Source organism: Atractosteus spatula, chromosome 11 (assembly GCF_055471065.1).
Source record: "Atractosteus spatula isolate fAtrSpa1 chromosome 11, fAtrSpa1.hap1, whole genome shotgun sequence".
NCBI classification, from domain to species: domain Eukaryota; kingdom Metazoa; phylum Chordata; class Actinopteri; order Semionotiformes; family Lepisosteidae; genus Atractosteus; species Atractosteus spatula.
In genome coordinates, this window is record NC_142716.1 from 5297834 (window position 1) to 5325509 (window position 27676).

Genomic DNA, 27676 nt, shown 5'->3' on the forward strand with positions numbered 1-27676 from the left:
ATTGGATTACATATCTTTTACACCCTGCGGGGGCACTGGGGATATGTCCCCTCAGCGACGATGTTAGTTTTGCTGGAAATGCAAAGAGGAGCTCAATGCAGAAGCACACAACAGCCTTTTACATAAGGTTGACCGTCGTTGTCTGAACACCCCTTCCATGTGCATCCCAGTTTAAAAAGCATAAGACGGCTCGTGTGATTAATTGGCTCCAGCGGGAAACCGCTTGAGACGGAGCAGGTGATTGGCTGATTCTGTACGCGATGGGGGCGGGGCCTGTGATCGCGGTCCCTCCCTGCAAGAACCTGCTCTTCGGCTCAACAGGTGACGCCACCTGCCTCGGCTCCGTCTGTGATGGGCAGCCACAGACAGGCATGGAGAAGCACAATGAGGACCAACTGCTCATTGTCGTGCAAAATTCCCTGGCTTTCAAATGTTAGGAGCACTTGGTGAAGGTTTTCTTAAAAGCAACTCACCTGGCACATTTTACAGAAAACAAACGATTAACGTACTGGATAGTTCCCTTTAAAAATGCACACACACTCTTTTGTAAGTTTTATAGGTGTCTGCTAATAAAATAGTGTGGCCACTCAGCTGGATGTCAAAACCTACACTTTCATTGCTCTGATGCTCAGAATCAGAAAAGGGAATTCATTGGCTCAACATCTTTGAGCATCAGACTCAGTCTGCACGATAATGACTGAAAGAAAATAAGACCGAGAAATGTGTTATTTTACGTGGGAATGAAGGCCGCTCTCTGTTGAAAGATGCAGGAGACGTTCTAGCTATTATCAGGAAAAAAGAAAATTATTTTTGGCTTTTTTCTTCTTTTGTTCGGTGTATGACATTACTGTATTACAATGCTACAATTTTGCAGACCTGCAACATTCTGTACATTTTCACTTTTACAGACATTAGCAGATGGCCTTGACAATAAACGCACGTCAGCATTGCTGAGTAAAAGTTACGTCAAAGGAGGATGCACGAATGAGGCTCAGCTGTAACATTCTGTACCGGAGTAAGAGGAGCCGGTCTCCAAGAGCCTCGGGGTGTTTATAGGTATTGGTGTTATTTGATTAAACAGCGCACTCATCTTCAAAGTACCACAGAGGGGGGGGAAAAGTACACGAATACGAGGGTAAGGCTAAAAAAACAGAACATTGTGGAAAATTGTAGCTCTGCTGACATCAGCAGATAATCGAAGCCGTGCCCACCTTGTAATATCCAATTCAATACTTTTAATCCGTATACCCCTCCCCCCGCCCGATACTGATTTCTCAGGTTGAGTACGCAGTCAGAACACTTAAAAGGAAAAGGTGAAGTTAAGTCAATTAAATATTGTGAAATGTGCTTAATTTAACGTACGACACGTTATTTTTGATCCGTTTGTTCCACCTTTCGCATTTCAGAAAGTATCTGTTAAACTGGTAGCACGAAACCACCCTAAACAATTAAAAAAAATTTTTTCCCGAGAGGAGACATGTTGAAAAGTAGCTTCCTTCTTGGTTTATTCATGGGGAACGAGTAGTTATTAGGTTTTCCCGAACACTTTCAGTTGGGTGAACCATTTGTTTCAGTCTACTTTGCTGGAATTCACCGCATTCCTTCGGTACCCGACTGAAGAGGGATCAAGACAAAAAAATGCCGCTTTAAAAAAATATATTTTCTGCCATCTCACCACAAAACCATAAAATTAAAACCTCACAGGTGAGCGCCAATGTGGTGTATCTGGGGTGGGGGGGGGGTGAATTATTCCTATTTACGTTCGTTGAAGAGATATTTTATCAGTAGAAATCGAACAATAAAAGTCGACAGCATTTTTCATCTCCTTTACGCACAACACATTTTTTCTTTTCATTCCAGGTGAATTAATCACTGATCATAAACCGTGCGTTAGCTCTGCACGCGCTGTTTCCACAAGCCCTTTCTCTCCAGCTAGTTGTCACGTGTTAGGCGCACATGCTGGCGTAGTCACATGCTCATGGGGCCAACACGTGCAATTGCAGGATAGACTCCAATGAGAGAAACAATGTGCTCCTTCCCCCCCCCCTTTGGGAAATACAAAAAGGCAACTTGCCAGTCCATAACTCTGGCAGTCTACTCAAAAAAACAAATATGACAGTCTTGCACTTTAGCTGATGGCGGGCTGGTGTTTTTTTTTTTAACCGATAAAGTGAAGCATAATATTATGTTTGGCGTTTATCTGCCCTGGGGGAATTTTCTTGCCAAAACTGCTTCAAACTCAGTGCGGAGGGAATATGCATTCTCTTTTATTCTGATTAACGTTAACGTATGTTTGCTGTGCCAAATACAAGGCCGTAACATGTAACAGGTCGTGTAGCAATCGTGTCGCTACTGGATTTTAACAACGGTGTGCGGCGATGAAGATTTTTATTTTCGTCAAGACGTCTTCTATGCTTGGAGGAACTCAATTCTTCCACAACTGAAAATACCTCACGGAGTTGTCAGTGTAGATAGAAAACGCATTATGCACGCATGTTTCCAGAGCCTTTTAAGAACCCCATAAAATACCTCATTACAGTGAGGGAGTTATAGATTTCTAGATGTATGTTTTTTTCGTGATTTTGTTCATTTTCAAGTCGTACTAGATTTATTGTGTGACCTCTTTTTTTGTCGTTGTGATTGTTAAATACAGACGGATCGCCTAGTGGAGTCCTGCATAAGAACAATCATAAATTGTATTATTGTTTCTGATTGAGACCTGTACAGGAAAGCTGGTCGCACTTTGTGCATACAGTACGTGGGCCTGCTAATCAGGTTAGAATTAATAGCTCAACTTGTTCGTGGTTTAAAATGAACACAGATGAAACCTGTTTTGAGTTTACTTGTTGAATCATTCTGATAAATCTGCATTGACACCTGTGGCACCTTTGTTCTGCAGGGTTATTTAAACGTAGTTATTCAAAGAGTGAAACTATTTTTTATACCACCTCTTAAACGATATGAATGATTTTATCTGTTAAGTATAAGTGAAGACATTACCAAATGTCTCATGAGTGATGCAGATAAACAACCTCTGAACAGATTATCATCTCTATTTTTCATTATAGCATTTTTTTCATGGGGATGGGCAGTTAAATTAATAATAAAAAGGGTTATTTGGTTTGAAACTTGAGCTGTGATGTTCAAGACGGCAGAGAAAACCTTTCTGCAGGGCAAAATATGGAGAGAGCTAGACATTTTGCACTTCAAAATGTGGGTTAAAGAGCAGGACTGCCCTGCAGTGAGGAGTAGAGGAGTCAGTATTTGCCGGGTCTGTCACCTGTCACGGAAACGCAGGGTGACACATGCAGCCGAAACTCCAGTTGTATTTGTCTGATGCTGATGGTGTGCTTGCTATCTCTGAGACTCAATATAAAAAGCTGCAGCACAGTGGTTGTTTTTTTTTAAATCATTGCAGAATTGCAGTGAAGGTCACAACTGACAGCCCTAGTGCAGTAATTACAGCAGTTTTAAGAAGTCTTAAGTAGGACATATAAGTGGGCTCAGAAGCTTGTAAGATGATATATGATTAAAATTTGGGCAATCTCTAAAATGTTGCAAAAACTATAAAGCTTCTGGATATAAACACAGTGGCTTTATGGATAAAGAATGATCTAGGCTTTATACTTGATTAGCATTGTGAACCTAACACTACATACCCTCTATCATAAGATATGAAAGTGCTATACGTAAATTATATTCACGAGTGCCTTTGAAATAAATTTGCTTCAAAACCTTAAATCCCTAAATACATTTAAAGTAGATAATTATTGGTATGGAGCTGATTAGAATGAAAGAAAGATGGAAGCAGGCCACGTTGCTGAATAGTGCCCGGCTCATTGAGCAACACCCGTGTTTCAATCCTGCAGAAGGTCATTATCTGCTGAGCCTGCTCAAGCAGTTGCCTCAATAGGAGGAGTGAGTCACCCTATGCTGGACAAGAGGGCTTCATTGTCCAGTGCCACTTGGCAAAATAATGGCCATCCCAGCTAATAGCTGGCACTGATCAGATCATTTTTGGAAAGACAATAGTGAGTTGTTAGTGTGTTTATTACCAAGGGGCTGTTGAGTGTGTAATTTTACACCTGGGATCATTACCTTGAAGAGGTTCTCTTGCTCCCCTCTGCCCAAGTGTACACTTCCACAAAATTCCACCTCTTAGGTTCATCGTGTGATATATACAAAAATACAAAATGCTGGAGTCCAGTACAGTAACCCAGAGTGACACACACAGTATACCAGCCAGCAAATGGGTAAGCGAGCTTGGCAACCTTCATTGAGCATAATTACTCGTAAGTGATCATAGCAGGCATTGAAAGGTACACTGATAATTCCAGGTGATATTAATAATACTTCAAGATCAAATTAAAGCTACTGGATCATTCAGGCCTCAATTGTTCTACCTCATCCACCAGCCTGAAATATTTTCTTTACTTTGACTTATAACCAGAAGTCTGATTTTCCAAGTGACACTGGTGGTCATACGATTGAGAAAAATGAAACATGGGCTTTTTTTTGCTGTTGCATGTTTTCCTTAAAAAAAACTCAAGAGCCAAGAGTCTTAGTTGCTTCTTTTAAAATGAGGGCAAAACAGGACCGTGGTGTGAGTTGTGTTTAGGATTCTGGACCTGGAACTGGAAGATTGTGGGTTCAGATCCCAGAACACTGCCTTTGACAAGGTGCTTCACCTGAATGATTCCATTTTTGTGTTAAATTTACTAAGGGGAAATTTAAATAGAAACTCTACACCCAGCTCTTCATTGAAATTGTTCAGTCCAGAACATTTATCTAAAGTTTATCTAAACACTTTCCTCTATATTAGATTAATGTAACAACATAATTGAGTTACCCCTTTTTTGTCTTTTAACATCATTGCCAATAAATCAATACGCTAAATTATTTCAGATTTACAAAAATATTCTTCTTCAGAAAACAGGCAATCAGGCAAGATCTCAAAATGAGACACCTCAACCGAAACTCCACGTGATTAACACACGTTGAAACCACTCAATGACCATTCACACCACCCACAAGGACATTATTCATTATTGTTCTCAATGTAGATCACTCAGTGGCCAGCCAGTGTCACTAAAGCATTAGCAAGATGGAAATTAAACCAGGACATGAATGTCTCCTGAGTCTCTGAGCCAGTAATTAATTACCATCTGAAAGGCACGTGTGAAAGTATTAGCAGCTGACCAGACACACCTCTTCATTTCAGAACAGAAGGAAGATAAACTCACCAGGGCCAAAATTAATCAAGGACCATGCTCCTCTGTAGCCATTAAGTACAGTTCTCAGGGCATGATTTCTGGCAAGTCTGTTAGGGCTTGAGTTTCAAATTCCTGCTTTGTTCTTCGAAGTGCAAGGCCTTTGCATGGAGGTAGCAAAAACATAAAACTAGAAATGGAGATATTTATCAGATAACATTCAGGAGAAGCTCAGATTCTAATGTTGTACTTCCGCTCCTAACGTACAAATACTCCCTGGCTGTCCACAATCCTGTGTACATGTCTTCTAGCTCCCCATCCTCCACCCCAGCGTCACCGTTGCAGCAGCTCTGCGGTTCATTTCTCATAAGAGAGGCAGGTTGCAACAGTGCTAATCCTCAGCCAGACTACATAACACCAATGTACGTCATCCCTCTACATTGGCTTGTTTCAGTGTTATTGACCGAATTACAAAATGGGCAGTGATTGCCTGGTGGAGCTACAAAATGCTGCTGAGGATACTTAGGTGGATAGCTCCTAGCCAATGAGGGGAAGCAGTAAAAGACAAAGAGGACCTTGACTTATGAATAAAAATGTTGAGGGCCATGAGGATATGTGTTCAGATCCAAATAAAATCACACACTCTCCTTCATGGAAAGAATGTGCATGGAAAGTTTGTAATCAATATTATAGAACTTCTCAGGTGCAAGTCAAATATGCTAAATCTTTGAGTACAAGCTGTTGGAGAAATGACAGAGAACACCTGCCAAATCGTTCACATACTTTTTGGTCATGCGAAGTTTAAAAAAAGCATACTGATTCTTGGTTCTTGTTCTTGAAAGGTTCTTGAATGGTCAGAATTGCAGCCATGGTCCAAATCACTAGAAACCGGCTGAAGTCAGATAGACCAAGTGTTCAAATGCAGATGGTCTCTATGAATGAAATATGTAACCCTAAGAAAATTGTTTTTAATGGAAATCAATAACATATATTTCCAAAACGTTTATCAAAATGGGAAAAATAAGTAGAAACTCTCTTGTTGTTTTTCTGTTAGTCTCTGCAAACTGTAAGTAAATGTTGTGGATATACACCTGTCAGGAGAGATGCATGTCTTATTTTTCGATTACTTAGTCATTAAAAACTAACTGCTTGCAATACATAGAGGATTGCTGTTATGGACACCTGCAAGCTCATTGACCAAAGCATTCAGTTTGTCAAAGACCGATTGTAACAGAGATTTCATCTGACAGATCTGTCGAGACTACGCTATGTATATGGTTTTGAAAGGTTAGGTATCTACGTGATATTTATTATGAATTAAGTTTGCACATAACTCATTACACTTGTGCTACGTATGAAAAAGCCTTTTGTGCTTGTCCTGATACACCATGTTCATATTATAAGCATTTTGGGAAAGTAGTAAAAAAGACAAACTACGTGTTCGAATGTATAATTGTGTGAAATTAAGCAATGTTATGTTAAAAACATACAATGCACTGGTAGACCTCATTTTGGTTATCACAAAATATATTGCTGCTCTGGAATCAGTCCAGAGAAGAGCAACCACACACATTTCAATGATAAACTAATGCCCTGCTTTGCAACAAGTAATAGGTTTATTCCCTGCTGAAAAAAAGAAGAAAGAAAACACAACGTTTCGGCCATGGAGCCTTCTTCAGGTGTCAGATGCCCTGCTTTGACAGGCTCAAAGAACTGAAACATTTGGACTTTTTGACAAAGGGTTGTGGGAGTTTGAACAAGCTACCTGGGCATGTTATCAAAGCTGAAGCTCTGGCTTCCTTCAAGAAATAGCTTGAATAAATGAAATCCTCCTATTAATTAGCTAACAGAATCTGTCCAGGCTAGATTGGCCTTTAATATAAGTTACTGGCTCTCTTGTACTTTTACATTAAACCAGTGGTTTTGAACATTGTAAGGTCACAATAAAAAGTAGAATCTTAGAGCTCAATATAAATTTCTTAACATAAAAAGAAAAGGCAGAAATTATACTTTTTTTTTTAATTATGCAATTTAAGAAATTGCAGTTGTCAAGACATTCTTTGTTTTCCTAAAGTATTTTTTAACAGATTGTTAACTGGTTGAATTGGCCGTGGTATGTACAAGAGAAAAACTACAAATAATTCTCTGTCAGCTCTGTGTTGTCTTTTGCTGTTTTTCTATTTGTATGCTGTCATGGGATGAAAGGGCTGAGTTATGGCAATGCCAATGAATGGGAACTAGACTAACTGAGGTTAAAGGCGGAATGAAACTAAGCAGAACAATGCTTTAGGTTCTGTTCTGCCTTTTTACATTCTGCTAGACAAAGGTTACCACAAGGAATGAAACGTAACAAGAGGTAGAATCTTCAGGCGTACAAAAGGGTGTAATGTTTGTTTAGATCCAGGTGTATGTTTTCATGGACAATTTAGTGAGCTGAAACCATGGCAACCTGTACAGTCAATGTACACTGCCTGAAAAATAAAACAATCTTTCCTAAGAATTATCTACTGTAGCTGTTGTTCATGTTGTTGTTGTTTTTGCCTTTTTTTTTCCATTTTTATTTCATGTCATAGTGATGGGAGAATTTTGTACTCCTTGCTCAGACTGTTATCAATTGGCTGTATTACTTATTTCAAGCTGTGCTTAACCAGAGTTTTTGCCACTAAAGCCTATTTTATATTAAAGTTTGAATAACTTCACAATTCCTCACGTTTCAATGAAAATGTGTCTTTTGACATTTTCTGTTTGCTTATGTCTTTCCATCATATGACATCTGACTCTCACCAAATATATTTGATTTTTGATCTACATCGTTTTCTCTGTATTGCGCTATTTATATTTTTTTAGCCTTTATTCCGTCAGAAAGGTTTTTTTGGGGGGAGCAAAACAGAACAAGCAAAGAAAATCATGCAGCAGAATAAAACATGTTCAAATGATTCATTGGTGATTCACTGAAATGTATAATTCTTGCCAAAAATACCACTATTCAGATATATCCCAGGGTCTGATTATCAGGACCCTATATTTACACAAACCTTTCTTTAGAGAAGGTGGTGAAGGGCTGTCTTTGTTGTTGATACAGTGCAATTTCTGATTGTTTGAATTTTCTTAAAATAATTTGTAAAAGTCACTTTTTAAATAGCTTGGCATGAAAATGAAATGCTCAAAATTTTGATCATGAGTTGCGTTAAGAAAGCTGGGGACTTAAAACGTTTGCAAACATGGCAGGACTTCAAAATAAGCTGAGTGAAAATCAGTGTTTTTTCCCCTCCATGAATTTTTATTGGATTCAACTGCAGACTTTTAAACAACTAAAGTGAAACTCTTGAATTTGATGGAAATCCAGACACACTTTCCCCCTCTTTAGCTAAATCCTCTATAGCGTGATGTATGGGAATATGAAATCTGAAACAAAGAAAGGCAAATAATTGCTTTTCCTGGGTCGTGCTCTTTTGTGAGGGAGGGAAGACTGCAAAAAAAACGAGAAAGCCCCTAGAAGTGTACTTTTGACCTTCAACAGAAGCAAACAGAGAGAGAGAGGTTTTGTGTCCATTGACAAGAGGATAGGTAGAGCAGGCAGGGGCAATTATATCCTGGATAATGCCTGAGACACAAGGATGAGTGATTGAGAAAGACAAGGCCAGCAAAGAGATCAATGATAGGTACTGCAATCTAAAGCTGAGCAGCCTTCTTGGAGCTTTGGAAACCTATGAATATGAGCTTTTTTTTTTTGCCTCTACAGCCGATGGAATAAGGGAACATTACACATTCCGTCTTTCACCTGGGCCATTTTAAAAATCTGCAGTATGCAGTTCACATGGCTGTTTCTAAAGCTTTTTGAACAATGTAAACAACCACAATAGGAATATGTGATTTTGCCAATTAAGCAACCTCCGTGCCTAAAATCATTGCAATCTTTATAATCTATGATAAGATCCTAAATGTATTAAAATGTTTAGAATTTACACTCTGAGCACCATTTAAAAACATCAGAAAAAATGTGCATTGTGTTTATAGTTATTTAGAAAGCATGCAGGACATGTACTGCACATTCACCTACAGAGTTTATTGGGAGCGTTTTGCTCACTATTCTGGTATTGCTTTTTAATTAGAATTTTATTAGCTCAAGAGTGGCCTCTGCTTCTTCTGTTCACTTCAGGAGTTCTCTCCTTCTCTGTGTGTGGCCAGCTTTGCACAGCCATAATTCACCCAGTACTGTCAGAACGTGTAAACTGTAACATTGATATTCCCCACCTGCCCTCTCTAATAAAACAAGTGTTTGCAGACCCAAAGGGCTGATCAGCAGTCATTTCTGCATTTCACCTGCTACGTTACAGAGGAAGCAGATCAACAGCAAGTGTCACTTAACATGTGATAAGCGCCCATCACTGGAATATAATTAAGTGTGAACTGCAGGTCCATTAACACTGAATGGCGTAAATTAATATGGACCATTCACTTAAGGGAGTGGACAGTTGAGCAATTTACTTCAGCACTAACAATAGCATACTTCCACCGGGACAACATTGTAAGATAAAGAGCAGAACAAAAGAGCCCCCCAAATAAGTCCTTTCAGGCACCGCTGGGTTTAACCTTAGTTTAGGAACAGGGGGGATTTTATAAAATTAGGAATAAGGGTGAGGTAGCCAAAACTTGATGCTTCCCATTTATTAATTGCATTGCTGGTGTTTCACATCATCTCTAGTAAACACTGAATGCAATATACAAATTTCACATGTCACAACGAGAAACATTTCATCCATTTCTCTGAACACTGTGTAGAAGCCTGAGAAGACAGAAACAATTCCCTATTAAAGAGGCAGTGAGACATAATTAATCCATATGGGATTTGTTCTTCAAGAACTGATTCATAGATTGCATTGCAAACCCATGTTTTGGGGTGTGTGCTCTTTTTTCTTCTAATTATACCCCAGTTGTGTTTGTGCAACTTCCTCTCTGCTTGAGCACTTGCTATTTCTTTTGATATATTAGTAAGGTACAGTTTCTGTTTTTGCCTTTTATTTCATGCTCGGCTGCTTATTTATACTAGATAGCGCTGGGTTTCCCGTTTCTTGTGTGATGTGGATAATTGCTTTTCTGGAGTCAGTAGATTAGATTATAATTGATTTTCAAAATGCCAGAGTGAAAACACAGTTTAACAGGAAGACAAACACTTGAAGATGTGGAGGAAGAAGTAATCATGTCAGCGAGTGAATTACTTGAAGTAATAGGACGCACTGGAAGACAACCTGCCAGCAGACGTCTTTGCCTTTCTTTTCTTGATTGTGGAGTTTTTTGTCACGTCTGCAGCTGTGAGAGTGCGGGACCTTTCTGTTCCTGAGCGCAGAGATCTTGTTTTTTAATCATAGGACGATCGCACCCATTTAGCTCCCCAATCATTATTTCTACAGCCATAATTACACAGTGCAGTAATAATGATGATGAAAATAATAATAGTGGTAGTATTTGTAATAATGATGATTATGTTGCCAACAAAAAGCATTATTACCTAAAAATTAATATAATGATAGACCATGGATCAGAAAACCTAATGCACACATAACTTCTTCTCAGGTATAAAATAAATAAAAAAAATACCTTACTAAAATATTAAATAGAAATAAATGCTGATGTACTCCTATTAGTTTATATTTTATATATGAGCATCAATTGATTTACTTTTTCAAAACATCACAAAAACCTAATCTCTGTTTTAAGCTTTTAAGATTTTTTTTTCCCACACTCGACACTCTCACTTTGAGTTTGTGTAAAATTAATGTGTAAAATGAATGTCATGGTTTAGAATCCAGCCCTGTGTTAAGAACACCTTCACCTTGCTGTGACTGTGCTGGTGAACCTGCCCTGTCCCCTCACTCAGACCCAGAACACGTCTTACAGAAATCGGTGGCGACTGTCATCTCACCACCTCTGGTGCCGAATGAAATCCTGCCTCCACTGTAGCTCAAAAGCAGAGGTATGGTCCACCTGTGCTGAAAAGGGAAATCAAATCAGGTGACAGCCTGTGGCATAGTGGCATGCCTCAGGTTCCAGCAGTCTCTAAATATTTACCTGGATTTATTAGTTCAGATGGAGCTGTCAGGCTGCACTTATTTGTCAGGGAACAAAGAGAAGAAGAAGGCTTAATGAGATCAATATTGTTCTTTCCACTTAAGTCTGTGAAAGGTGGGCTTGCTCAGGTGTTGTGGGGAGAGTGGGATTGGTTTGAGCCCCCATGCAGTGGAATGTCAGAAACTGGGAAGCGATAATGTGAGCACAGGCCAAAAAGACTGCAGGGGCAGACAGGAGACACAGCTTGTTAGACTGCAGTCAGAGAGGCAGGAGGCCCTTGGCGTCTTCCTCTTTTGTCTTTGTGAAATGTGAACAAAAGCTCAAAATGACAAGCTCTGCAAGAAGAGCTGCACTCTTCAGGAGAAAGAAATCCTGCCAATTTGCCTTCCAAATATTGCCTGAATATCTGACGCGAAGGTCCATTTCTTTAGATTTAATTTCGTAGTATAGACCTTACTAAAAAATTGGCGACAAAAAGAAAGTGTTTTTGTTCAAAACGTTTCCCCTAGACAAAAGAACTGGTTTCTTACAGTCAAAGCCTGACCTTGTACACTGAGAAAATGTGTATTTTGTTATTTTTCACTTTAAAAACATTACGAATTTAAATTTGCGTTGAAAATCTGGCTGACCTTGTCAGGGTTAAATAGTAAATAGGAGCAAATCCTAGATGCTTTGTAATCAGTGATGTAATGAAACTGAAAAGTTACAACTAATCAATGGCCAGTTCTCATGTCTGGAGTATAACACTGTGGATCAGAGGGTGGATAACATTGTACTATTCCCAGAGTTATATCCCTGTATACCTGTCCTTATAAACCAGTGGAGGTCAGTCAGCCTATATAGCCCATTTAATAGTTGGTAGTTAATTGATCCAAGGATCTCATCTAACCACATGTTGAAAGAAGCCAAGGTATCACCTTCAACAATATGGCTGCGTAGCTTGTTCCATACTCCCACAGCCCTTTGTGTAAATAAGTGCCTGCTGTTCAGGTTTTTCAATGCACTTTCATGAGTTCGCGCTTTGCTGTTCATTTGGAACAAATCTGCTGGGTTCAGAATGTCAGTGCCTTTGAGGTTTATGAATTCTTGTGTCAAATGTCCTCATAGTCTTCTCTTTTTCAAGACTAAAACTGTTTAGTTCCATTCCGCCTGTCAGTGTAGGATATTCCCTTAAATGACCAGTGAAAATGATCTGGAAGTTAGGTATGGCATATTAATTAAGGTTGTTAAATAAATGTGCTCAAGGGTTTCGTTTGTAGATGAGTGGAAATTTACTTTGCAGATCTAGCCAAACTAATTGAGTGTGATTTTCAGAGTTATTCAGGATGCATTTGCCTATATCGTTTTTTAAAAGCTTTTCTCTGTACATCATATAGATCAGAACAGCTAACAGCTACTGGAGTTTCGAAAACTTGGCACAGAGTTAAAGCAAGAGGGCTTTTAGCGATTAATCATCTTATTTTTTTCCTGAAATGGTTTACAATCGTGCCTCATCCTGTTGCAAGTTAACGTAACTATTAAACTGTCGGTTTTATTGTCTCAATATACCGTGGGTGCTTCAAAGCACAAGAATGACAAAATCCAACCCGAAGTAATGTTTCCTTTGATTTGCAAACACTGTCTACACTTGAGAATCGCAAATTACATTTTGTGGTTTCCCAGGAACCTCCACTTGTACCTCCAGCCATTAGACTTAAGAACTGTGACTACATGTCACATGTTCTAGATACATACTACATGTATGTACCTTTTAAAGTAAATATGAATTGGCATATAGTATTTGAAAACTTGGGACTTTTTTCAATAACAATACTCTGTAGCAGGCTTTAAATTCCAAGTATTGCAGAGAACATTTCTCTTGCCTCTGCCCTTGTCACTGAGTGCCTACAATTTCTTGTGGAAGATTTTTGAAATCCATATTCTGACCAACAATGGTCCAGATGCTCTATGTACTTGTGGGTTAGTACAGTAAACAACAGTACGTGAATCCATTGTATTAGCGAAGAGATTAAAATGCCCAGGGGCTGGAAGCATGACAAGAACAATGGATATCTGCTGGACTACAGAAAGGCTGAAACAAGACCTCCTGTAAAAAAGAAGATTGCAGCAGCAAGCTGGCTGGGATTAACCAAAAGCTGGGTAGAAACTAGAAGAGGCTTTTCAGCCCATCAGGCCTGTGTGGTCATTTGTAACTAATTGAGCTGAGAAGCCATTTCATGAAGGAATCAAAGGGCATCAGCTTCAGCAACATATCCGGGTAGTCTGTTCCATACCCCCACAACCCTTTGAGTAAAGAAGTGCCTCCTCTTCACAAAAGTGTCCTGCGCAAGAATCCTGCAGAGACTTTCATCATCAGGAGACTGATAAAGGCTGAAAATGATGATGATGGTGATATACGTATGGAAACGCAGGAGTGCAAATATGAGTAGCTATAATCAAAACTCTTTTAATGGGTACTGTCATTGACCTGCGCTTGAAAAGCAATATTAACTGAATGCTTCTTCTGTCGTATGTGATTATCTTCCACGAGTGTGACTGTAACAAACAAGGCTAATCTGGACATTTTCAATTTGCTTTTCGCATCTGAAACACTCCGTAACCACAAAGTGTACAGAGAAACAAAGGCTTTTGCACATTTAAGCTTATTCTTTTCTTCTTTCCTTAAATACTACCATTGGAGGGATGCACTCACGGTTGAAAGCTATTGAATCAGGATATTTTCAGGGCGTAGCCACTTTGGCTAGGTGCCTCTTAGCTTCGTATGCCAATCATCGACCTTTCTTGTAAAGGTGAAACTTAATATTTTTTTTATTCAGAAAACAAGATTTCACCTGTCTGGGCAGATAAAAACAAATGTGCATTAATAACCTCCAGATCAGCATAAAAATAGATTTAATTCAGTTCATTTAAAGGTAAAGTCTTAATTGTGTTTTCAGATCATGATAAGTTACAGCATTAATGCCCATCTCTATCTTAAGTTGAGGTAATTCTCCTTCAATTAATGAAATGAATTGAAAAAGACAAATAGTTTAAAATAAGAAAGAAAACTGAATGGATCACCAGTGGCTGGCTGTGTTTTGTGTGTGCCGGGGGGAGGATCTTTGAATTCAGTCATTAAAATCTTTTTATTTTAACAATAGAATTCACCATCCTGAATCTGACTGCATTGACAACGACTTACTTTTAAAGCTTTTTCAAATATCACAGAGTTCTTTGCATTTCCTCTGGGGATATTTGAAGTAGCTGGTGGGAAAATAACAGTTGAGTAAAATTTCATTCAGTGAAATGCATTATTCCCCTAGGTAATTAACAAGTACATTTACATCAAAGTACATTCGATAAGACCTCATTTAGATACTGTGCCCAGTTTTGCTCGCCATTTTACACAACAGACATTGCTGCTGAACCTACTGTGAAGTCAGGACCTGGAGATAGAAGTGGGAATTGAAAATAGAAAAGGAGTGCATTTAGGACTGAATTCAGGAAGCACTTCTATATACTAAGAGTTGTGTTGGTCTAGAACAATCTGTCTAGCCACATTGTTGAAGATAATGGTCTGGGATTCTTTAAAGGAATGGCAGGTCAAAATCTTTGGATTAATGAGCTTCGGGTAACCGAAGAAGAAATGCCCTCTAGTTTCTTTGTTCTTACATTGTTTATGTATTATTGTTAAGTTGTTTCTATCTCCTCCCACAGACTACATTAAGATTATTTCCATTTTGTGGAAGAAGGAAATACCCCTTTTATGGTAAATAGTCAATCAGTCTTTTATTTACTGTAGCAAATAAATAGGTCTGATTTTCAAAGGTTGTTTACCACAGAGTGCTTTAATGTGTCCCAATTGTTCTTAAATTGTGTCTGTATAAAACCCCCATTAAACAGGGCAACAGGTTAGTATTATTTATGAACCAGCTAGACGTATTCAAGACACAATTTATTTTGTCATGGTTCAGAGGGTATGACTAATCTAAACTCCGGTGGCATAATGATTTTGTTCACATCTCAAAAAAATGTACCATTCACCAGCCCACCTGTCACTCCACACCTCCTCAGCAGAGTAAACATGGTGGAATTTTCGTTGAACACTGGCATTCTTCCTGAATGTAAACGCTTTCTATAGCGTGTCGGAACGGAACAGCTCGTTTTTGTTTTAATCTTTGCTCTGAAACGTTCTAGCTTTCAAATTTAGAAAGTCTGTAGCTGTCCTGTATTTTTCAAAAGCTGTGGTGCTCGAAAACGGTCAGGTTCTTCCACTTTACTTGCAAGTCTATGGAAGTTTAGGTATGTCGCTTCGGACTATCCCTAGAATTGAGTAGGCGAGCAATCAGCGATACAGATTTGGCTTAAACCCACTTGGCTGAAGGAAAAGCAGCTTGTAAACGAGGACAGGACTATAAAAACCACCCTACTGGGTGGAATGAGCCAAGGAGATGCCATTGGGGTGGAGGTAGGAAGGCGAAAACAATGAGGACAGGGAAAGGAGTGTCCAGTATGTGAATTTAAATGTAGTTGGACAGAAATGCTGGTTAGCTATTCATTACAAACTAGTGCACCTGGCTTTTCTTTGAACCGGTTTTAATTAGTTTTACTCGATAAACCCTGGCACCTTCCTGTAAATGGTAGTGACTGTATGAACTGAACTTTCATAAAGTAGCAGCATGTATAAAAGAGTGATGTTTTTGATCTTAATACCCTCCTTTATGAAACAGTATCCATGGTTATTTGCACTTTGCCCGAGAATTTATCAAGGCAATGCTTTTTTTTGCCAAACTTTTATAAGGCCTGATTCACGCTTTACCACCTCTAAATACTTCTAATGTTATCTGATGGTACTTTACTGCACTTTAATTTGAGTGTTATACCACAGACACACTTGGTGAGATCGATCTGTTTCAGAGTGTCTCCTGGGTAATTAATTATAAAGCAATAAGAATTGTGTTGTGCATATGAAATTACCCCAAACACGTGACATTTAATATTACATAAAGATTTTTTCATTTACAACAATGTGTTGTTTAGAGATTGCATTTGTATATTTGTACAGAGTTTATTACAGTAAAATATTAACTAAAAAAACTGAACCAAGACACTACACGAAGCACAAAAAAAGTACAACCTGTTGAACACTTTTTTTTCTCGTTTTGGTGCTGCATTAATAACTACAATGGGCATACTCATGGCCTCCCCAGGAAAAGGAAAAAAAAGTAAAAAATAGTTCAAAAATGAAATACTGTACACTAATAAGCAAAATCTAAAAACCTACTTCTTACCAGTTTCAGATCATTTAGATCAATTAACCATTATGAGCCATATATCTTTAAAAGTGTGCGTCTATGTATTGAATATGTAATGTGTACAGTATATAAGAAGTTACATTAAAGCCTTTAATTCTATTTTAACAAAATGTGGTTGAAAACTGTTTTTAAATGATTTTAAGCCTGAAGGTAACAACCGGATTAGATATTTATCAAACGTAATTTTGAAAAGCAGCAATATGCTCCTCGTTAAATTGCACCTGATTAAATTATGAAATGGAATGACAGTAGGTTAATACATACTATTTTAGAACACCAAACAACTTGTAATTTTGAATATCTTTTCTAAGAGAAAGGGAAAAACGATAAATTAACATTCTTTCACTGTAAACCAAGCCAGTGAGTCTCCACCCTGATCCCAGAATATCACTCTTGTGTATCTTGTGTTTTTCCCAGTCCAAATAGCAAAGAGTCTTCATATTCAACTAGAAATCAATTAGCAGAATTGATTAATAGCTCAGTTGGAATAAAAAAACACAGAAAACACAGATATACTGGGTAATGACTGAAAATGAAAGACACTGTTCAACACTACAGTTAAAGCTTGCAGGTGCAAAATTAAGAAGGCATACCAACTATGGAAAGGACACAGGTTTCATTATTATGGCCATATTTTGGGGTGTGCAAATTTTGAAATAGCTCAAAAAGTGACAAAAGCTGTATTGTCAGTGGTATAGCATCAATTAGCACATTCAAAGTTAATATCATACAGATATCATTTGTGGCCCAAGAGAGAAAAGAAAACTATATTCAAAAAGTTAAAAGTGGAAGGGTTTTTGGCAAATTCCCTGTTACCCTGTTTTCACCACACCTTAATATACCTTAAACATTTTGAAGAAAGCAAGATTTATCTGAACTGATAACCTATCCCATTTAGTTGGCACAAGCTCCTACAGATCTATACTGCTTACTATCTGTTAAGGCGTTTGAAAATGACTCACCCCTGGAATGGGCGGCTTGCAATTGTGCATGTAGATCTCACACCCTCCTCTGTGATTTTGAAAGGCACCCAGTGGTTTTTCATTTAAAACACAAATTGAAAACTGAAAAATATTACTTTTACTGACGGGAGTACTATGCTTACCTATCTGCAGATTGAGGAAAAATTGATCCATGATACACGCTTAATCATATACAGTATCCTGGGTTTTGCTTAATATCCAGATTGAACTTGTCATCTGTAATATATCCATTAGCAGCCTTTGTGGCTCTTTGATATTTCTTGTGTGAGTTTCAGGCATGACACATAAAACGTGTACTCAAAAACAAGAGCCCGGCTTGTTCTTGTTAGATGGAGAAAATGAAAATCAAGCCTGTGCACATCATTAGCATTGAGGATATTCATGGTGGTCCCTCAGAGACCTCACACTAGACCTCAAGCAATCAGTTCTAGAGCACTCTTGAAGAGAAATGCAGAAAAACGTCTAAACGACAAGTTAACCAGCAGGGTAACAAATTTATGGCATACAAAAAGTGTGAAAGATGGCATATCGGCATGAAAATATTGCTTTACTGCCTGGACACACACAGACAAAATCAGAAACATGCAAAGGTAGTCATGCATGTGGTACAATTTTAATTGCATGGACTTAAAGTGAATTCTGATCTGATCACGTATGTAGCAATCATCATGATTAAAATGGCAGTCATCCTTTCTCACTCTCAAAGCTAGGGATAAACTGACTTCCGTTGACACACTCTGTCAAACCGCTGACAGAGAGACACCATACCAATGTCTCACGGACTGTGACATGTGCTAGTTAACTAGTTACATCAGCCTTACCCACCTACAGTTATCATCATTTACTGGCCAGTGGGGAGTGCAGGATTGGTGTTGGATGGAGAATTTATTCTGAAATGGTAAGGAAACGCTGACGGTGATTTGTGTCAGACATGGGCAGTGCACAAAGATTTTACTTGACCTAAAAGCGGTCAACAGAGTGGAACTTCACAAAGTAGGACATGCATGTGTTATGCTCCACAAGACCCAGAACAAACAGCACAACTGCTTCCAAAGGAACCAACAGCTCATGTAATCACATGAGCAAAAACACAATACCACACACAGACCCTATGAAGCAGGTATTTAAAGCCGAGTGCACTACATACCACGAGTATCTATAAGTTTGTTTTCAGTCTAACCAGGTCTCCATAGTTACCAAGCATAGCTACTCCTTCAAATAGCAAATACAGTATAAAAAAGTCATTAAAAAGAAGAAAATGCAATGGATTCAGTACACTGATAAGAAGCGGTGGAATAGGCTCTGGTGGGTGGAAGGTGTGGTCAGGAGTACAGGCAGCTAGGACCGATAAGAATTTAAAACTGTTGACTTTTTCGATGCGTACCGGTACAATCAAAACTGCATGTTTCGCTCAGCTTTTGTTGCTGCATCCCAGTTTTGTCCCACCTAGTGACATATTCCAACAACACTGAAAATATCTCTTAAGTGGATCTCTTTGTGTGGGCTTGCGCGACGCAGTGTAGCTGTCGAGTCTCCCCGCGCCTGGACAGACACCTGCGCTTGATTTGTTGCTATAGTTGTGTTTCTCGCAGGCATCCGATCTCGGGTACACAGTGACTGGAGATGAAAGTCAGATTTTGCCCTAAAATCAACGCCAATGATCCGATTTTCTGCCCTGGATGTAATAAGCCCTTACTGTAAAAAAACAACACTGGATTTGTTTTTAAATAAATCCCCAGCTTTGAGTTTCTAGTTCCTTGTTTCGTGATTTCATTTTCAGTTAGCCTATCAGGTTAATTGTGATAAACGTTCACACGCAAATTAAACTTGTTTTAATAGCAGCCTTTAGATTTTTTTTTAGCATCGAATATTCGTTCCATTGTTTATTTGCGTATTAATATTTGTTTGACGGGTGGCATGGAGGTTAGTTCTACAGTTTCACAACTCTTGGGTCTCGGGTTCAATTCTGAACTGGGCCACCTTCTGCGTGCACTTTGCATTTCCTGGCGACATTGCGTGAATTATCTCCTGGTGCTCCGGTCTCCTTCAGAAAACACGATGGTTAGACTAATTAGCATGTCTCTGGGTGCCTGGGTGTGTGCTCTCTGTTCAGTCTAAAATGTAATCCAATTTGGCTTCCGATATAGCCTTAATCTGGAGTAAATGGCTTTTCGATAATGAATAGACGTTTGGCTATTTGCAAGGTGTGAAGAATCGTCCTCAGATTTTCAGCGACCTGCAAATACTTGTATGCGCTTTCCCGCTTCGGCATTGTTAAACCAATTTGTGAGCTCTTTGATACACAGAACCAGAAACTCGGTTTTAGGATTAGATATCCAAACATTCAATGTATGCCAATGTATTGTATACAATGTAATGTATTGTTTTTATACTAATGTCCCTTTTTGGGTCCGTAACAAAACACAAATCACTTCCAGTGTTCAGATAAAGGGAGAAAAAGAGTAGAGTGGAGAACGTGCTCAGAAATACAGTTTACTTTTGTAATGTCAGTAAATCTTAAAATTCGAAGCTAAACGTTGGGATCAAAGATATCGAAACCCATACATTATATTCACTATCCGTCCCAACATACATCATCAAGTATACTTTTCGAGTCTTAAAAACACGGACTGGAGTATATTTTCCTTCTGTGGCATTCGTATCACTGGTTTAAGAAAGCACCTCTGAAATCAGAAATTGATATTTGATATTATTTGTAATTGATATAATTGATATAATCACAGTGTGTGGGCATCTATAGAATAACGAAATTACTTTAAACACGAGGCCCTGCTTTTCCGAAAAGGTCGAGTAGCAAACGTTAAAATATACAAACGAGCCAACGGCCTATGAAGATACTCTGCGTGCTAGTCACATATGCATTTATCTAAGCGGGAAAAGTATCTTTCTGCATGTCTTGTAAATAAGGTGGAATGTCTCCAGTATGATATCTGGTTCGGTCTGTCTGCCAATCTGCAATCTAACTAATTGTGTTTAGAAAACAGTGAACTTCCTTTCCCTTTGAACGCAGCAAAAGGCAATCAGTGAAACCTATGAGCATTCTAGCGCGACCCCATGACTCAATAAAATTACTCACCAGAATCATTTATTTAAAATATCATAAAGCGGGACAAAAAAAAAACTTTTATTTGATGGACATTTTCAGATACTGCGGACAATTAAAATGAAAATAAACATTCATTAGATGGCGAAAGCCCCCACCCGTTGTTTTTTTTTAAAATACATTTTGGAAGTGAATTTAACTGTTTCGATTTTGGTTGTCCCTTTTAATCCCTAAATTGAATATTTTACCATCTACTGCACCGTACCGTTCCAGCTGCAAATAACCGTTATCTTTCGGTATTTCTGTTTCATGTTCAACCTTATAGTTTATTTGCTAAAACTTTAGTTTAACGACTTATTAAGGAATATCTCGGCCGTCAGTGTAACAATTACAGTTTCATTTGTTACTAGACTGGTGCTATGCCTCTCTCACTCCTCTAACTCGCCCAGACACACATTATGTTCAGTAAGAGTGAAAGTCGAGAGCAGCCCATGTTGTCTTGCTGATGTGAGGGAAGGTGTCCAAAGTTTGTTCAGGAAATCTGCGCCATTTCCACTTGGCTCTAGACACGACGGCTATTCCGGACTTGAATTTGCGTAGGAGGGTTAAAAATAACCGAGGTATAAAAGCAGGGACACGAGTCCTGGAACTCCATCCCATTCCAGAAAAATCTCTTCTTGGTACACAGGACTAGGGAGGTCCCATTTATAGAGAGGGAACAACCGAAAACGAATTTAACAGCTTAAAAAGTAGCCCACATAAATTGTTGCTAACATTAAGTGGCACGTATTGCATTCGATTTTTGTACAACACAGCTTTCAAGCGCAAATGATTAATTTTAAAACATTTACAAACGAATAAAACTCCTATATATACAGGAAAAGCGTCAGAATCACAATTTCCATGGTAAATAGAATGTCATCATATTGCCAAAGTACAGAATACAATAGAAGACCGTATTTCAGCAAATTGTAAAACAAGTGGAATGTATATAGAAGGTTGGGTAAAAAATTTTATGAGTGACGACGACAGAGTTCCCCAAGTTAATTTCAAAGAAACAGATCAGTAAAATAAAATAAAATGATTGTGGTAGTTTTTTTTAACAAAATAATTCCTTAAAAGATGAAAGGGTATAAAGCGTATACAATATTTAAAGGAATAAGAGGGACAGCTTTAAAGTGCCCAAACCATTTTGACTCTTCTGTTAGATAACATACGTTTTCCTCTGAATGTTTCAGTTTCGCAAAACTATTTTCCGTTGATGCTGTTTTGGTATAACTGCCAACGGGGCGCCCCTAATAATCTCTAGACCAGTTTCCAGGTAGGCACATTTTATTGCTCGAACTCCGAATGGCCCTTGAACCCTCTGCCTGTTGTTTTTTCCAAGGGGGAAAATCATGTCACACGACGATAACAATTGTTAATTGTTGTGTTCAAGCAGTCTTTAAATGTGTTTAAACCGCAAACATTATTATTATTATTATTATTATTATTATTATTATTATTAAAGATCGCAGACCACTCAGGATCATTTTAAACTATGTTTCCAACAGGTTTGTCTGAAGCGCATCATTATTAATTTTAGTGGTCAGTTTACTTATGCACGTTCATTACACAGATTATGTTGATTTTATACGTTAAATGTTTTATAAGGGCATCACAGACATTTCTATTTCGGTGCGACTTTGGGGTGAGCTAAAGTTGCTGACTTCAGGCTCATTCTTTGTGACTGTAAAATAAAGAGCAAAAAAAACAATCTTTTATTTAAGGATTTAATATCCTCCGGCCATCTTCTCGTTTAAGCAAACTGACTGCAGAGTGCTAAAAGATAAAGCAAATCTTTTCTCATCTTTTATATTGCAATTGTAACTATTGTTATTAAAAATGCAGGTGAAATGGGTTGTTTTTGTTCTCCGGGACGACAAGATCATTAATAAAACCATTGCTGTTAGCATGTAAACTGACACCGTCTAATGGCCCAGTTGCGTGAAACCTATATGCAGTAAAATTCAGACACTCGTCACTCAAATTTTTCGGTTTTTTACCATGAATCCAAAATTACCGCAATCACTCATCGCCACAAGCACATATGAATACAAATACGATTAGCCTAGGGATTTTGATGTTTTATATTATATATTTTTTTAAAAAAAGTAACATTCTGGGTCTAGATTGAAACTTCATGAGCGTCCATACACGGTCTGAATGTTGGAGAACATTGGGAAGATCATCTGTATAATTTGAATGAAAACCTCGAAATAAGACAATTCTGGGCAGACCGCTCACGATGTGTTATCTTTGCGATTGTTCAGGTGAAAATATGATCTGTTCTACCGATTACGATCCATACTTACAGGGTACTCCGTCCTTACCCATTGTTTTTTCAGTGATTTACTGAGGTGCTGTGAAATACATTGTCGTATAATTTCAGGAGATATCTGAAAGTCAGAGGATGCTTTGATGAACACCCTGAAACTCCACTTTTCCCCCGTGAAATAATGGGGACACATTTTCCCCAAATTCAAACTGACGAAGTTCCGTAGCGCCCCCTAATGTTTCCCATTCATTAAAAACTAAACCAGACGAATTGATGCATTTTTATTCGAGGCTCTAGACACATTTTCAAAGACGCGCTCTCTGAAGCAACTAAGAATGAAACGTTGTTCTCTTTATTTTCACAGAGAAGTGCTTAAACTTTAATTTGTTTTTAATATTTAGGGTCGATAAAACACTGTAATTATATAAGGGGACGAAATATCTCCTTTTAGTCCCGTTTTTGGCACAAAATGCCATGTTTCTATATATTGTTAGCTTTAAAACCAAATATTAGATACCGAATTAAACTTCAGGCTCGGCCGACGTTCGGCTACACAGCTGCGTTTATTTTCTTGGAGTAGTGTTCAGACTGAAGCAAGCAAGCCAACCATAAAAAAGTTAGAATTCCGAGATAAGCACCTTATCATTTATTGACAAATTGAACAGGCGAACAAGATTATATATGGCAAATGATTGCTTAGTCAAGCACGTTTAGCACACAGAGAAGAGATATTCCATTAATAATAATGCCTTATTCGCTTTATGGAAATACTAGGGAAAGATGTGATAGGAATTAATTTTATAAACAGAGAACAGTCTATTTTTGTTTAAAAACAAATCCTTAAAACACAGATTATTATCGTTTACCTATAAACGTTTTGTTCGATGCATGTCTTTAAAAATCTATGAGGATTTATTCATTTACTAGTTTGATAAAGTTTTCAACAGAAGCATTTTTGGAGTTCCATTTATCGTCTGATCTCTGATATTTACTACATAAAATAATAAAGTAAAAGCAGAATAATATAAAACTGTAATCACTAGATCCTGGGCAAAACGCCGTAAACAAGTGTTACATAGTTTTTGAAATATATATTGCATTTAACGAAACGTTTACCAGTGCATTTTATCTTTATAGCACAGACGAAAACAAGAAAACTTAACCTTTTATGCAGAGCAAAATAAAAACAATGCCCATGAACGATTTATAAAATCCGATTTTTGAACGGAATTATTCATTTTCAAATGATTTGTATAATATACATTGTGCACCACTTTTTGTGGTATTTAAAATACTGAATTAAGGAGAATCAGTTACTTTGATTAAGCTTAAAAACGTATAACTTTTATGTTGTATTTGCCACTTTTGAAAGCAGGCTGTAAATATACACGGAGAACAATTGCTGAAACGTCACGTTTTACTACAGTAGTTTGTCGCAGGTACAAGGGGTGTCACCTATCAAGCATACACGCCCATAAATGGTACGAGCCAATCATATACACAGTGACCAAGTATAACAGGCTCGCACTTGAAAAGTTGAGTAAAGAGTTTGGTGTGTGGCGCTTTGCTCAGGAGTTCGGCGTTGCTGGGAAGGTGGAAAAAATCATTTGACTTTATCAAACGGAGGGGAGTCTAGCCTGCAGTCGACCAATATCTCCCCATGGCTCTGGCGGATGCCATGCTACCGTCGATTGCTACTTTTGCAAATCATCGAAGTCTGGAGGAAAAACAGTCTGAAATAGTACATGTAAGTGTTTTTAAGTATTATTTGCATCATTAAATTACATCACGAACGAGTACTAGTTATTGTCATAGGGTAGATTCATGTCTTCGATATGTTGAGTTTATTTCTAAAGTCTTCTTTCAATCTGATTGACAAAGTACGCTATGTTCCTGCTAAGTATCTAATACAGTGTATAGCACACACATTGGTCCAGACTCACTTGCTTAACAAATCTCATTTGATCGATTAAGATGTTTCAAGTCTTCAGAGGCTGGTAATTTGACTGTGATCTGGAAAGCCTGGCAGACTGGCGCTCAGGACAGTACTAAACTTGTCTAAAATGTCAGCAGCGAAGCGCAGAAAAGAAAACAACTTGCAGTTCAGGTTTTTAAGTTGGGTGCATTAGGTATTGAGGTATTTGAATAAAGCATTTAACCTAAGGGGAGGATTTGCATTATAGTTTCTGTATGGAATTATAATCCCCTTTGTTGTTTATGCGCAGCGATGGAAAGTCGATGAAAATGAATCCTGTGGAACCGGTAACGAGGTCAGACCCCATATCGCTGTCGAGTACAGCGTTGTCGAGTCCCCACCGATGAACAAGGAAGAAGACGACCTGGCCAGATTCTTGGATTTGGAGTTTATACTGTCCAATACCATCAGTTCCGAAACCGGGAGCAGCTCTGTGAACACCTCGGGTTATCCGCTGCCGGAGACACCGGAGAGCTGCAGCACAGTGTACGACAGCGACGGCTCGCACCCCACACCCAGCAGCTACGGCACCGGCCGCTTTTCTGAGAGCCCGAATCGAAGCCTGATGGCTGAGCTCTTAACCCCAGAGCTGAATTACCAAGGGCCTTGCGAAATACAACAGGACTACTGCATGAAGCCCGCCCTGGAGAGAAGGGAGTACACTGAGCTGAGAACGCCCAGCCTGGGGAACCCTGTCCACCTACCTGTGGACAACGTGCACCACATGGGACATAAAATTAAAACCGAGAGCCTCGAGCAGTCGTGTATGATGGCAGCTGACTGTATGGGCCAGATGTATGACCACAAACCTGCTCTGCGCGCCTTGCGCCCGCCGCACCCCCACCACCAGGCTGCGCTCCAGGGATTCGTGCAGCACAGGACACCTCACAGCGCGCCCCGAGAGGAGATTGGGCGAAAGGACTGCCACATCCCCGAGATGCATTCACACCACCCCCCCCACATGGCCCACCAGCAGCAGTTCGTGGGCCACTCCTCTTACCCACCCCAGTATGTCCCGCACCAAGGCGCACCGCAGTTTCACGGACAGTACAGCGTGTTCAGGGAGCCCATGCGGGTTCACCACCCGGGCGTGTATGGCACCATGCTGACCCCGCCGTCCTCGCCACTCCTGGACTTCTTCGCGCCCGTGGGCGCTCCCGAAGACTGTAAGCCCAAGCGAGGCCGCAGGTCCTGGGCGAGGAAGCGCACGGCGACGCACAGCTGCGAGTACCCGGGCTGTGGCAAAACCTACACCAAAAGCTCTCACCTGAAAGCTCACATGAGAACGCATACAGGTACGGTGCATTTTGCTATCCATGCTGTTGACCCATTTCTCGCAATAGAAATATAATATCGGACTTATCATTTTGTCCTTATTTGGGAATGTGGAGGGGGGGTATATCTTAATTCACGCGATTGAATTTTTAATAATTTTGGTGTTGCGTTTTCCTTAATCCTAGGTGAAAAACCGTATCACTGCAACTGGGATGGTTGTGGGTGGAAATTCGCAAGATCCGACGAGCTGACTCGCCATTACAGGAAACATACCGGACACAGGCCGTTTCAGTGCCACCTGTGCGAGAGAGCGTTCTCCCGGTCTGATCATCTGGCGCTGCACATGAAGCGACACATGTAAAAAAAAGACAGATCTTGAACTTTCAGCGAAATCGTTGTTTAACTGAGATAAAGTAAATGTATTTATGGAAGCTATTTGAGTAGGAACCATTCTTTAACTTGTATATAAATAAATTCGTCGCTAAATTAAGACAGTATTTAAGGGGGCGAAAAAGACCTGTTAAGCTTTTGCGAGGAGTCTTCCAGTATAAATTATTTAAAACAATTTATGAAGACATAAAAATAGAGAAAATACAGTGGTCACTATAAGGCAGTTTCCACATAACAGGGCGGGACCCCGTTGTATAGTTTTGTATATAGACTTTTGCAAGTCATTTTACTGTTTATATTTTATTTCCCGGCTGTTTCAGCCGTCTGCTTTGCTTCGTGTCAGGGAACAGGAAGGAAGACGCGATGGCTTTGTAATAATTCTTAAGACTGGGGATTTGCCTTTGAAAGCTAAAATGTGTTGCCTGCCGGGTCTCTACAGTTCTGTATATTGCATTTTATTAAATATTTGCTTGTATTTCAACTGCCTGTTTTTTGTTTGATGTTGAAGGTTTTCAGTCTTTTAAGGACTGCCAAATCAGGTACTGTCAGACTGCCTTTTAATGAAGTTGTAAACTTTAAAAGTATGCTAGATAAACTGTACCATTACTATACTTGAAATCATTCTAGCAAATGCTATTAACCACCTGTTAACTGGTCTTGCATAGTTCTCAAAAAGTAACTTTCAATTTGTAGATACCAAACAAACTAAATGACTCACTTTAAAAGTGCAATATGTGTTGTGTATATTTTCATGTATTTACTGACTTGATGCTTTTTTGTATAGCAGATAAAAAATATCCAAAGAAGTGAAATGTTTTGCAAAGAGAGGTATATGTTAAAGTGTTTTATGGAAAAATAAAACTGAAATCCTAAAAATATTTGATTTGGTTCATGTTTCTTTGTGTCGGGCTTACAAAGGGTGGATTTTCTGAAAAGTGCAGCAGTTATAAATGTTGGAAACTAATGTTATTTTACAAATTATTTACATTTGCTTGTAAAAATGCTTTTGTAAAAAATGAAAGCATTTTTTTCAAGATATCCCTACTGCTAAGGGATCATTTGGGTGTGGCATTTATTATACACGCGTATATACAAAATA

At 38.8% G+C, this 27676-nt stretch overlaps 1 protein-coding gene across 1 annotated transcript; it reads left to right on the forward strand.

The window, feature by feature from the left end:
• Nucleotides 1–24461: 24461 nt before the first annotated feature.
• klf17 (Kruppel like factor 17) lies at nt 24462–27455 on the forward strand. The gene is made up of 3 exons (XM_088928181.1): nt 24462–24684; nt 25163–26207; nt 26373–27455. The coding sequence occupies exons 1-3, from the start codon at nt 24598–24600 to the stop codon at nt 26546–26548; spliced, it is 1308 nt and encodes a 435-aa protein (XP_088784307.1). The 5' UTR covers nt 24462–24597; the 3' UTR covers nt 26549–27455.
• Nucleotides 27456–27676: the final 221 nt, after the last annotated feature.

What these genes read in the sequence shown, in the direction of transcription:
- klf17 (XM_088928181.1), top strand. Translation starts at nt 24,598, where the DNA reads ATGGCTCTGGCGGATGCCATGCTACCGTCGATTGCTACTTTTGCAAAT. An exon ending in AACAGTCTGAAATAGTACAT is followed by an intron (nt 24,685 to 25,162) that starts GTAAGTGTTTTT and finishes GTTTATGCGCAG; the next exon opens with CGATGGAAAGTCGATGAAAA. An exon ending in TCACATGAGAACGCATACAG is followed by an intron (nt 26,208 to 26,372) that starts GTACGGTGCATT and finishes CCTTAATCCTAG; the next exon opens with GTGAAAAACCGTATCACTGC.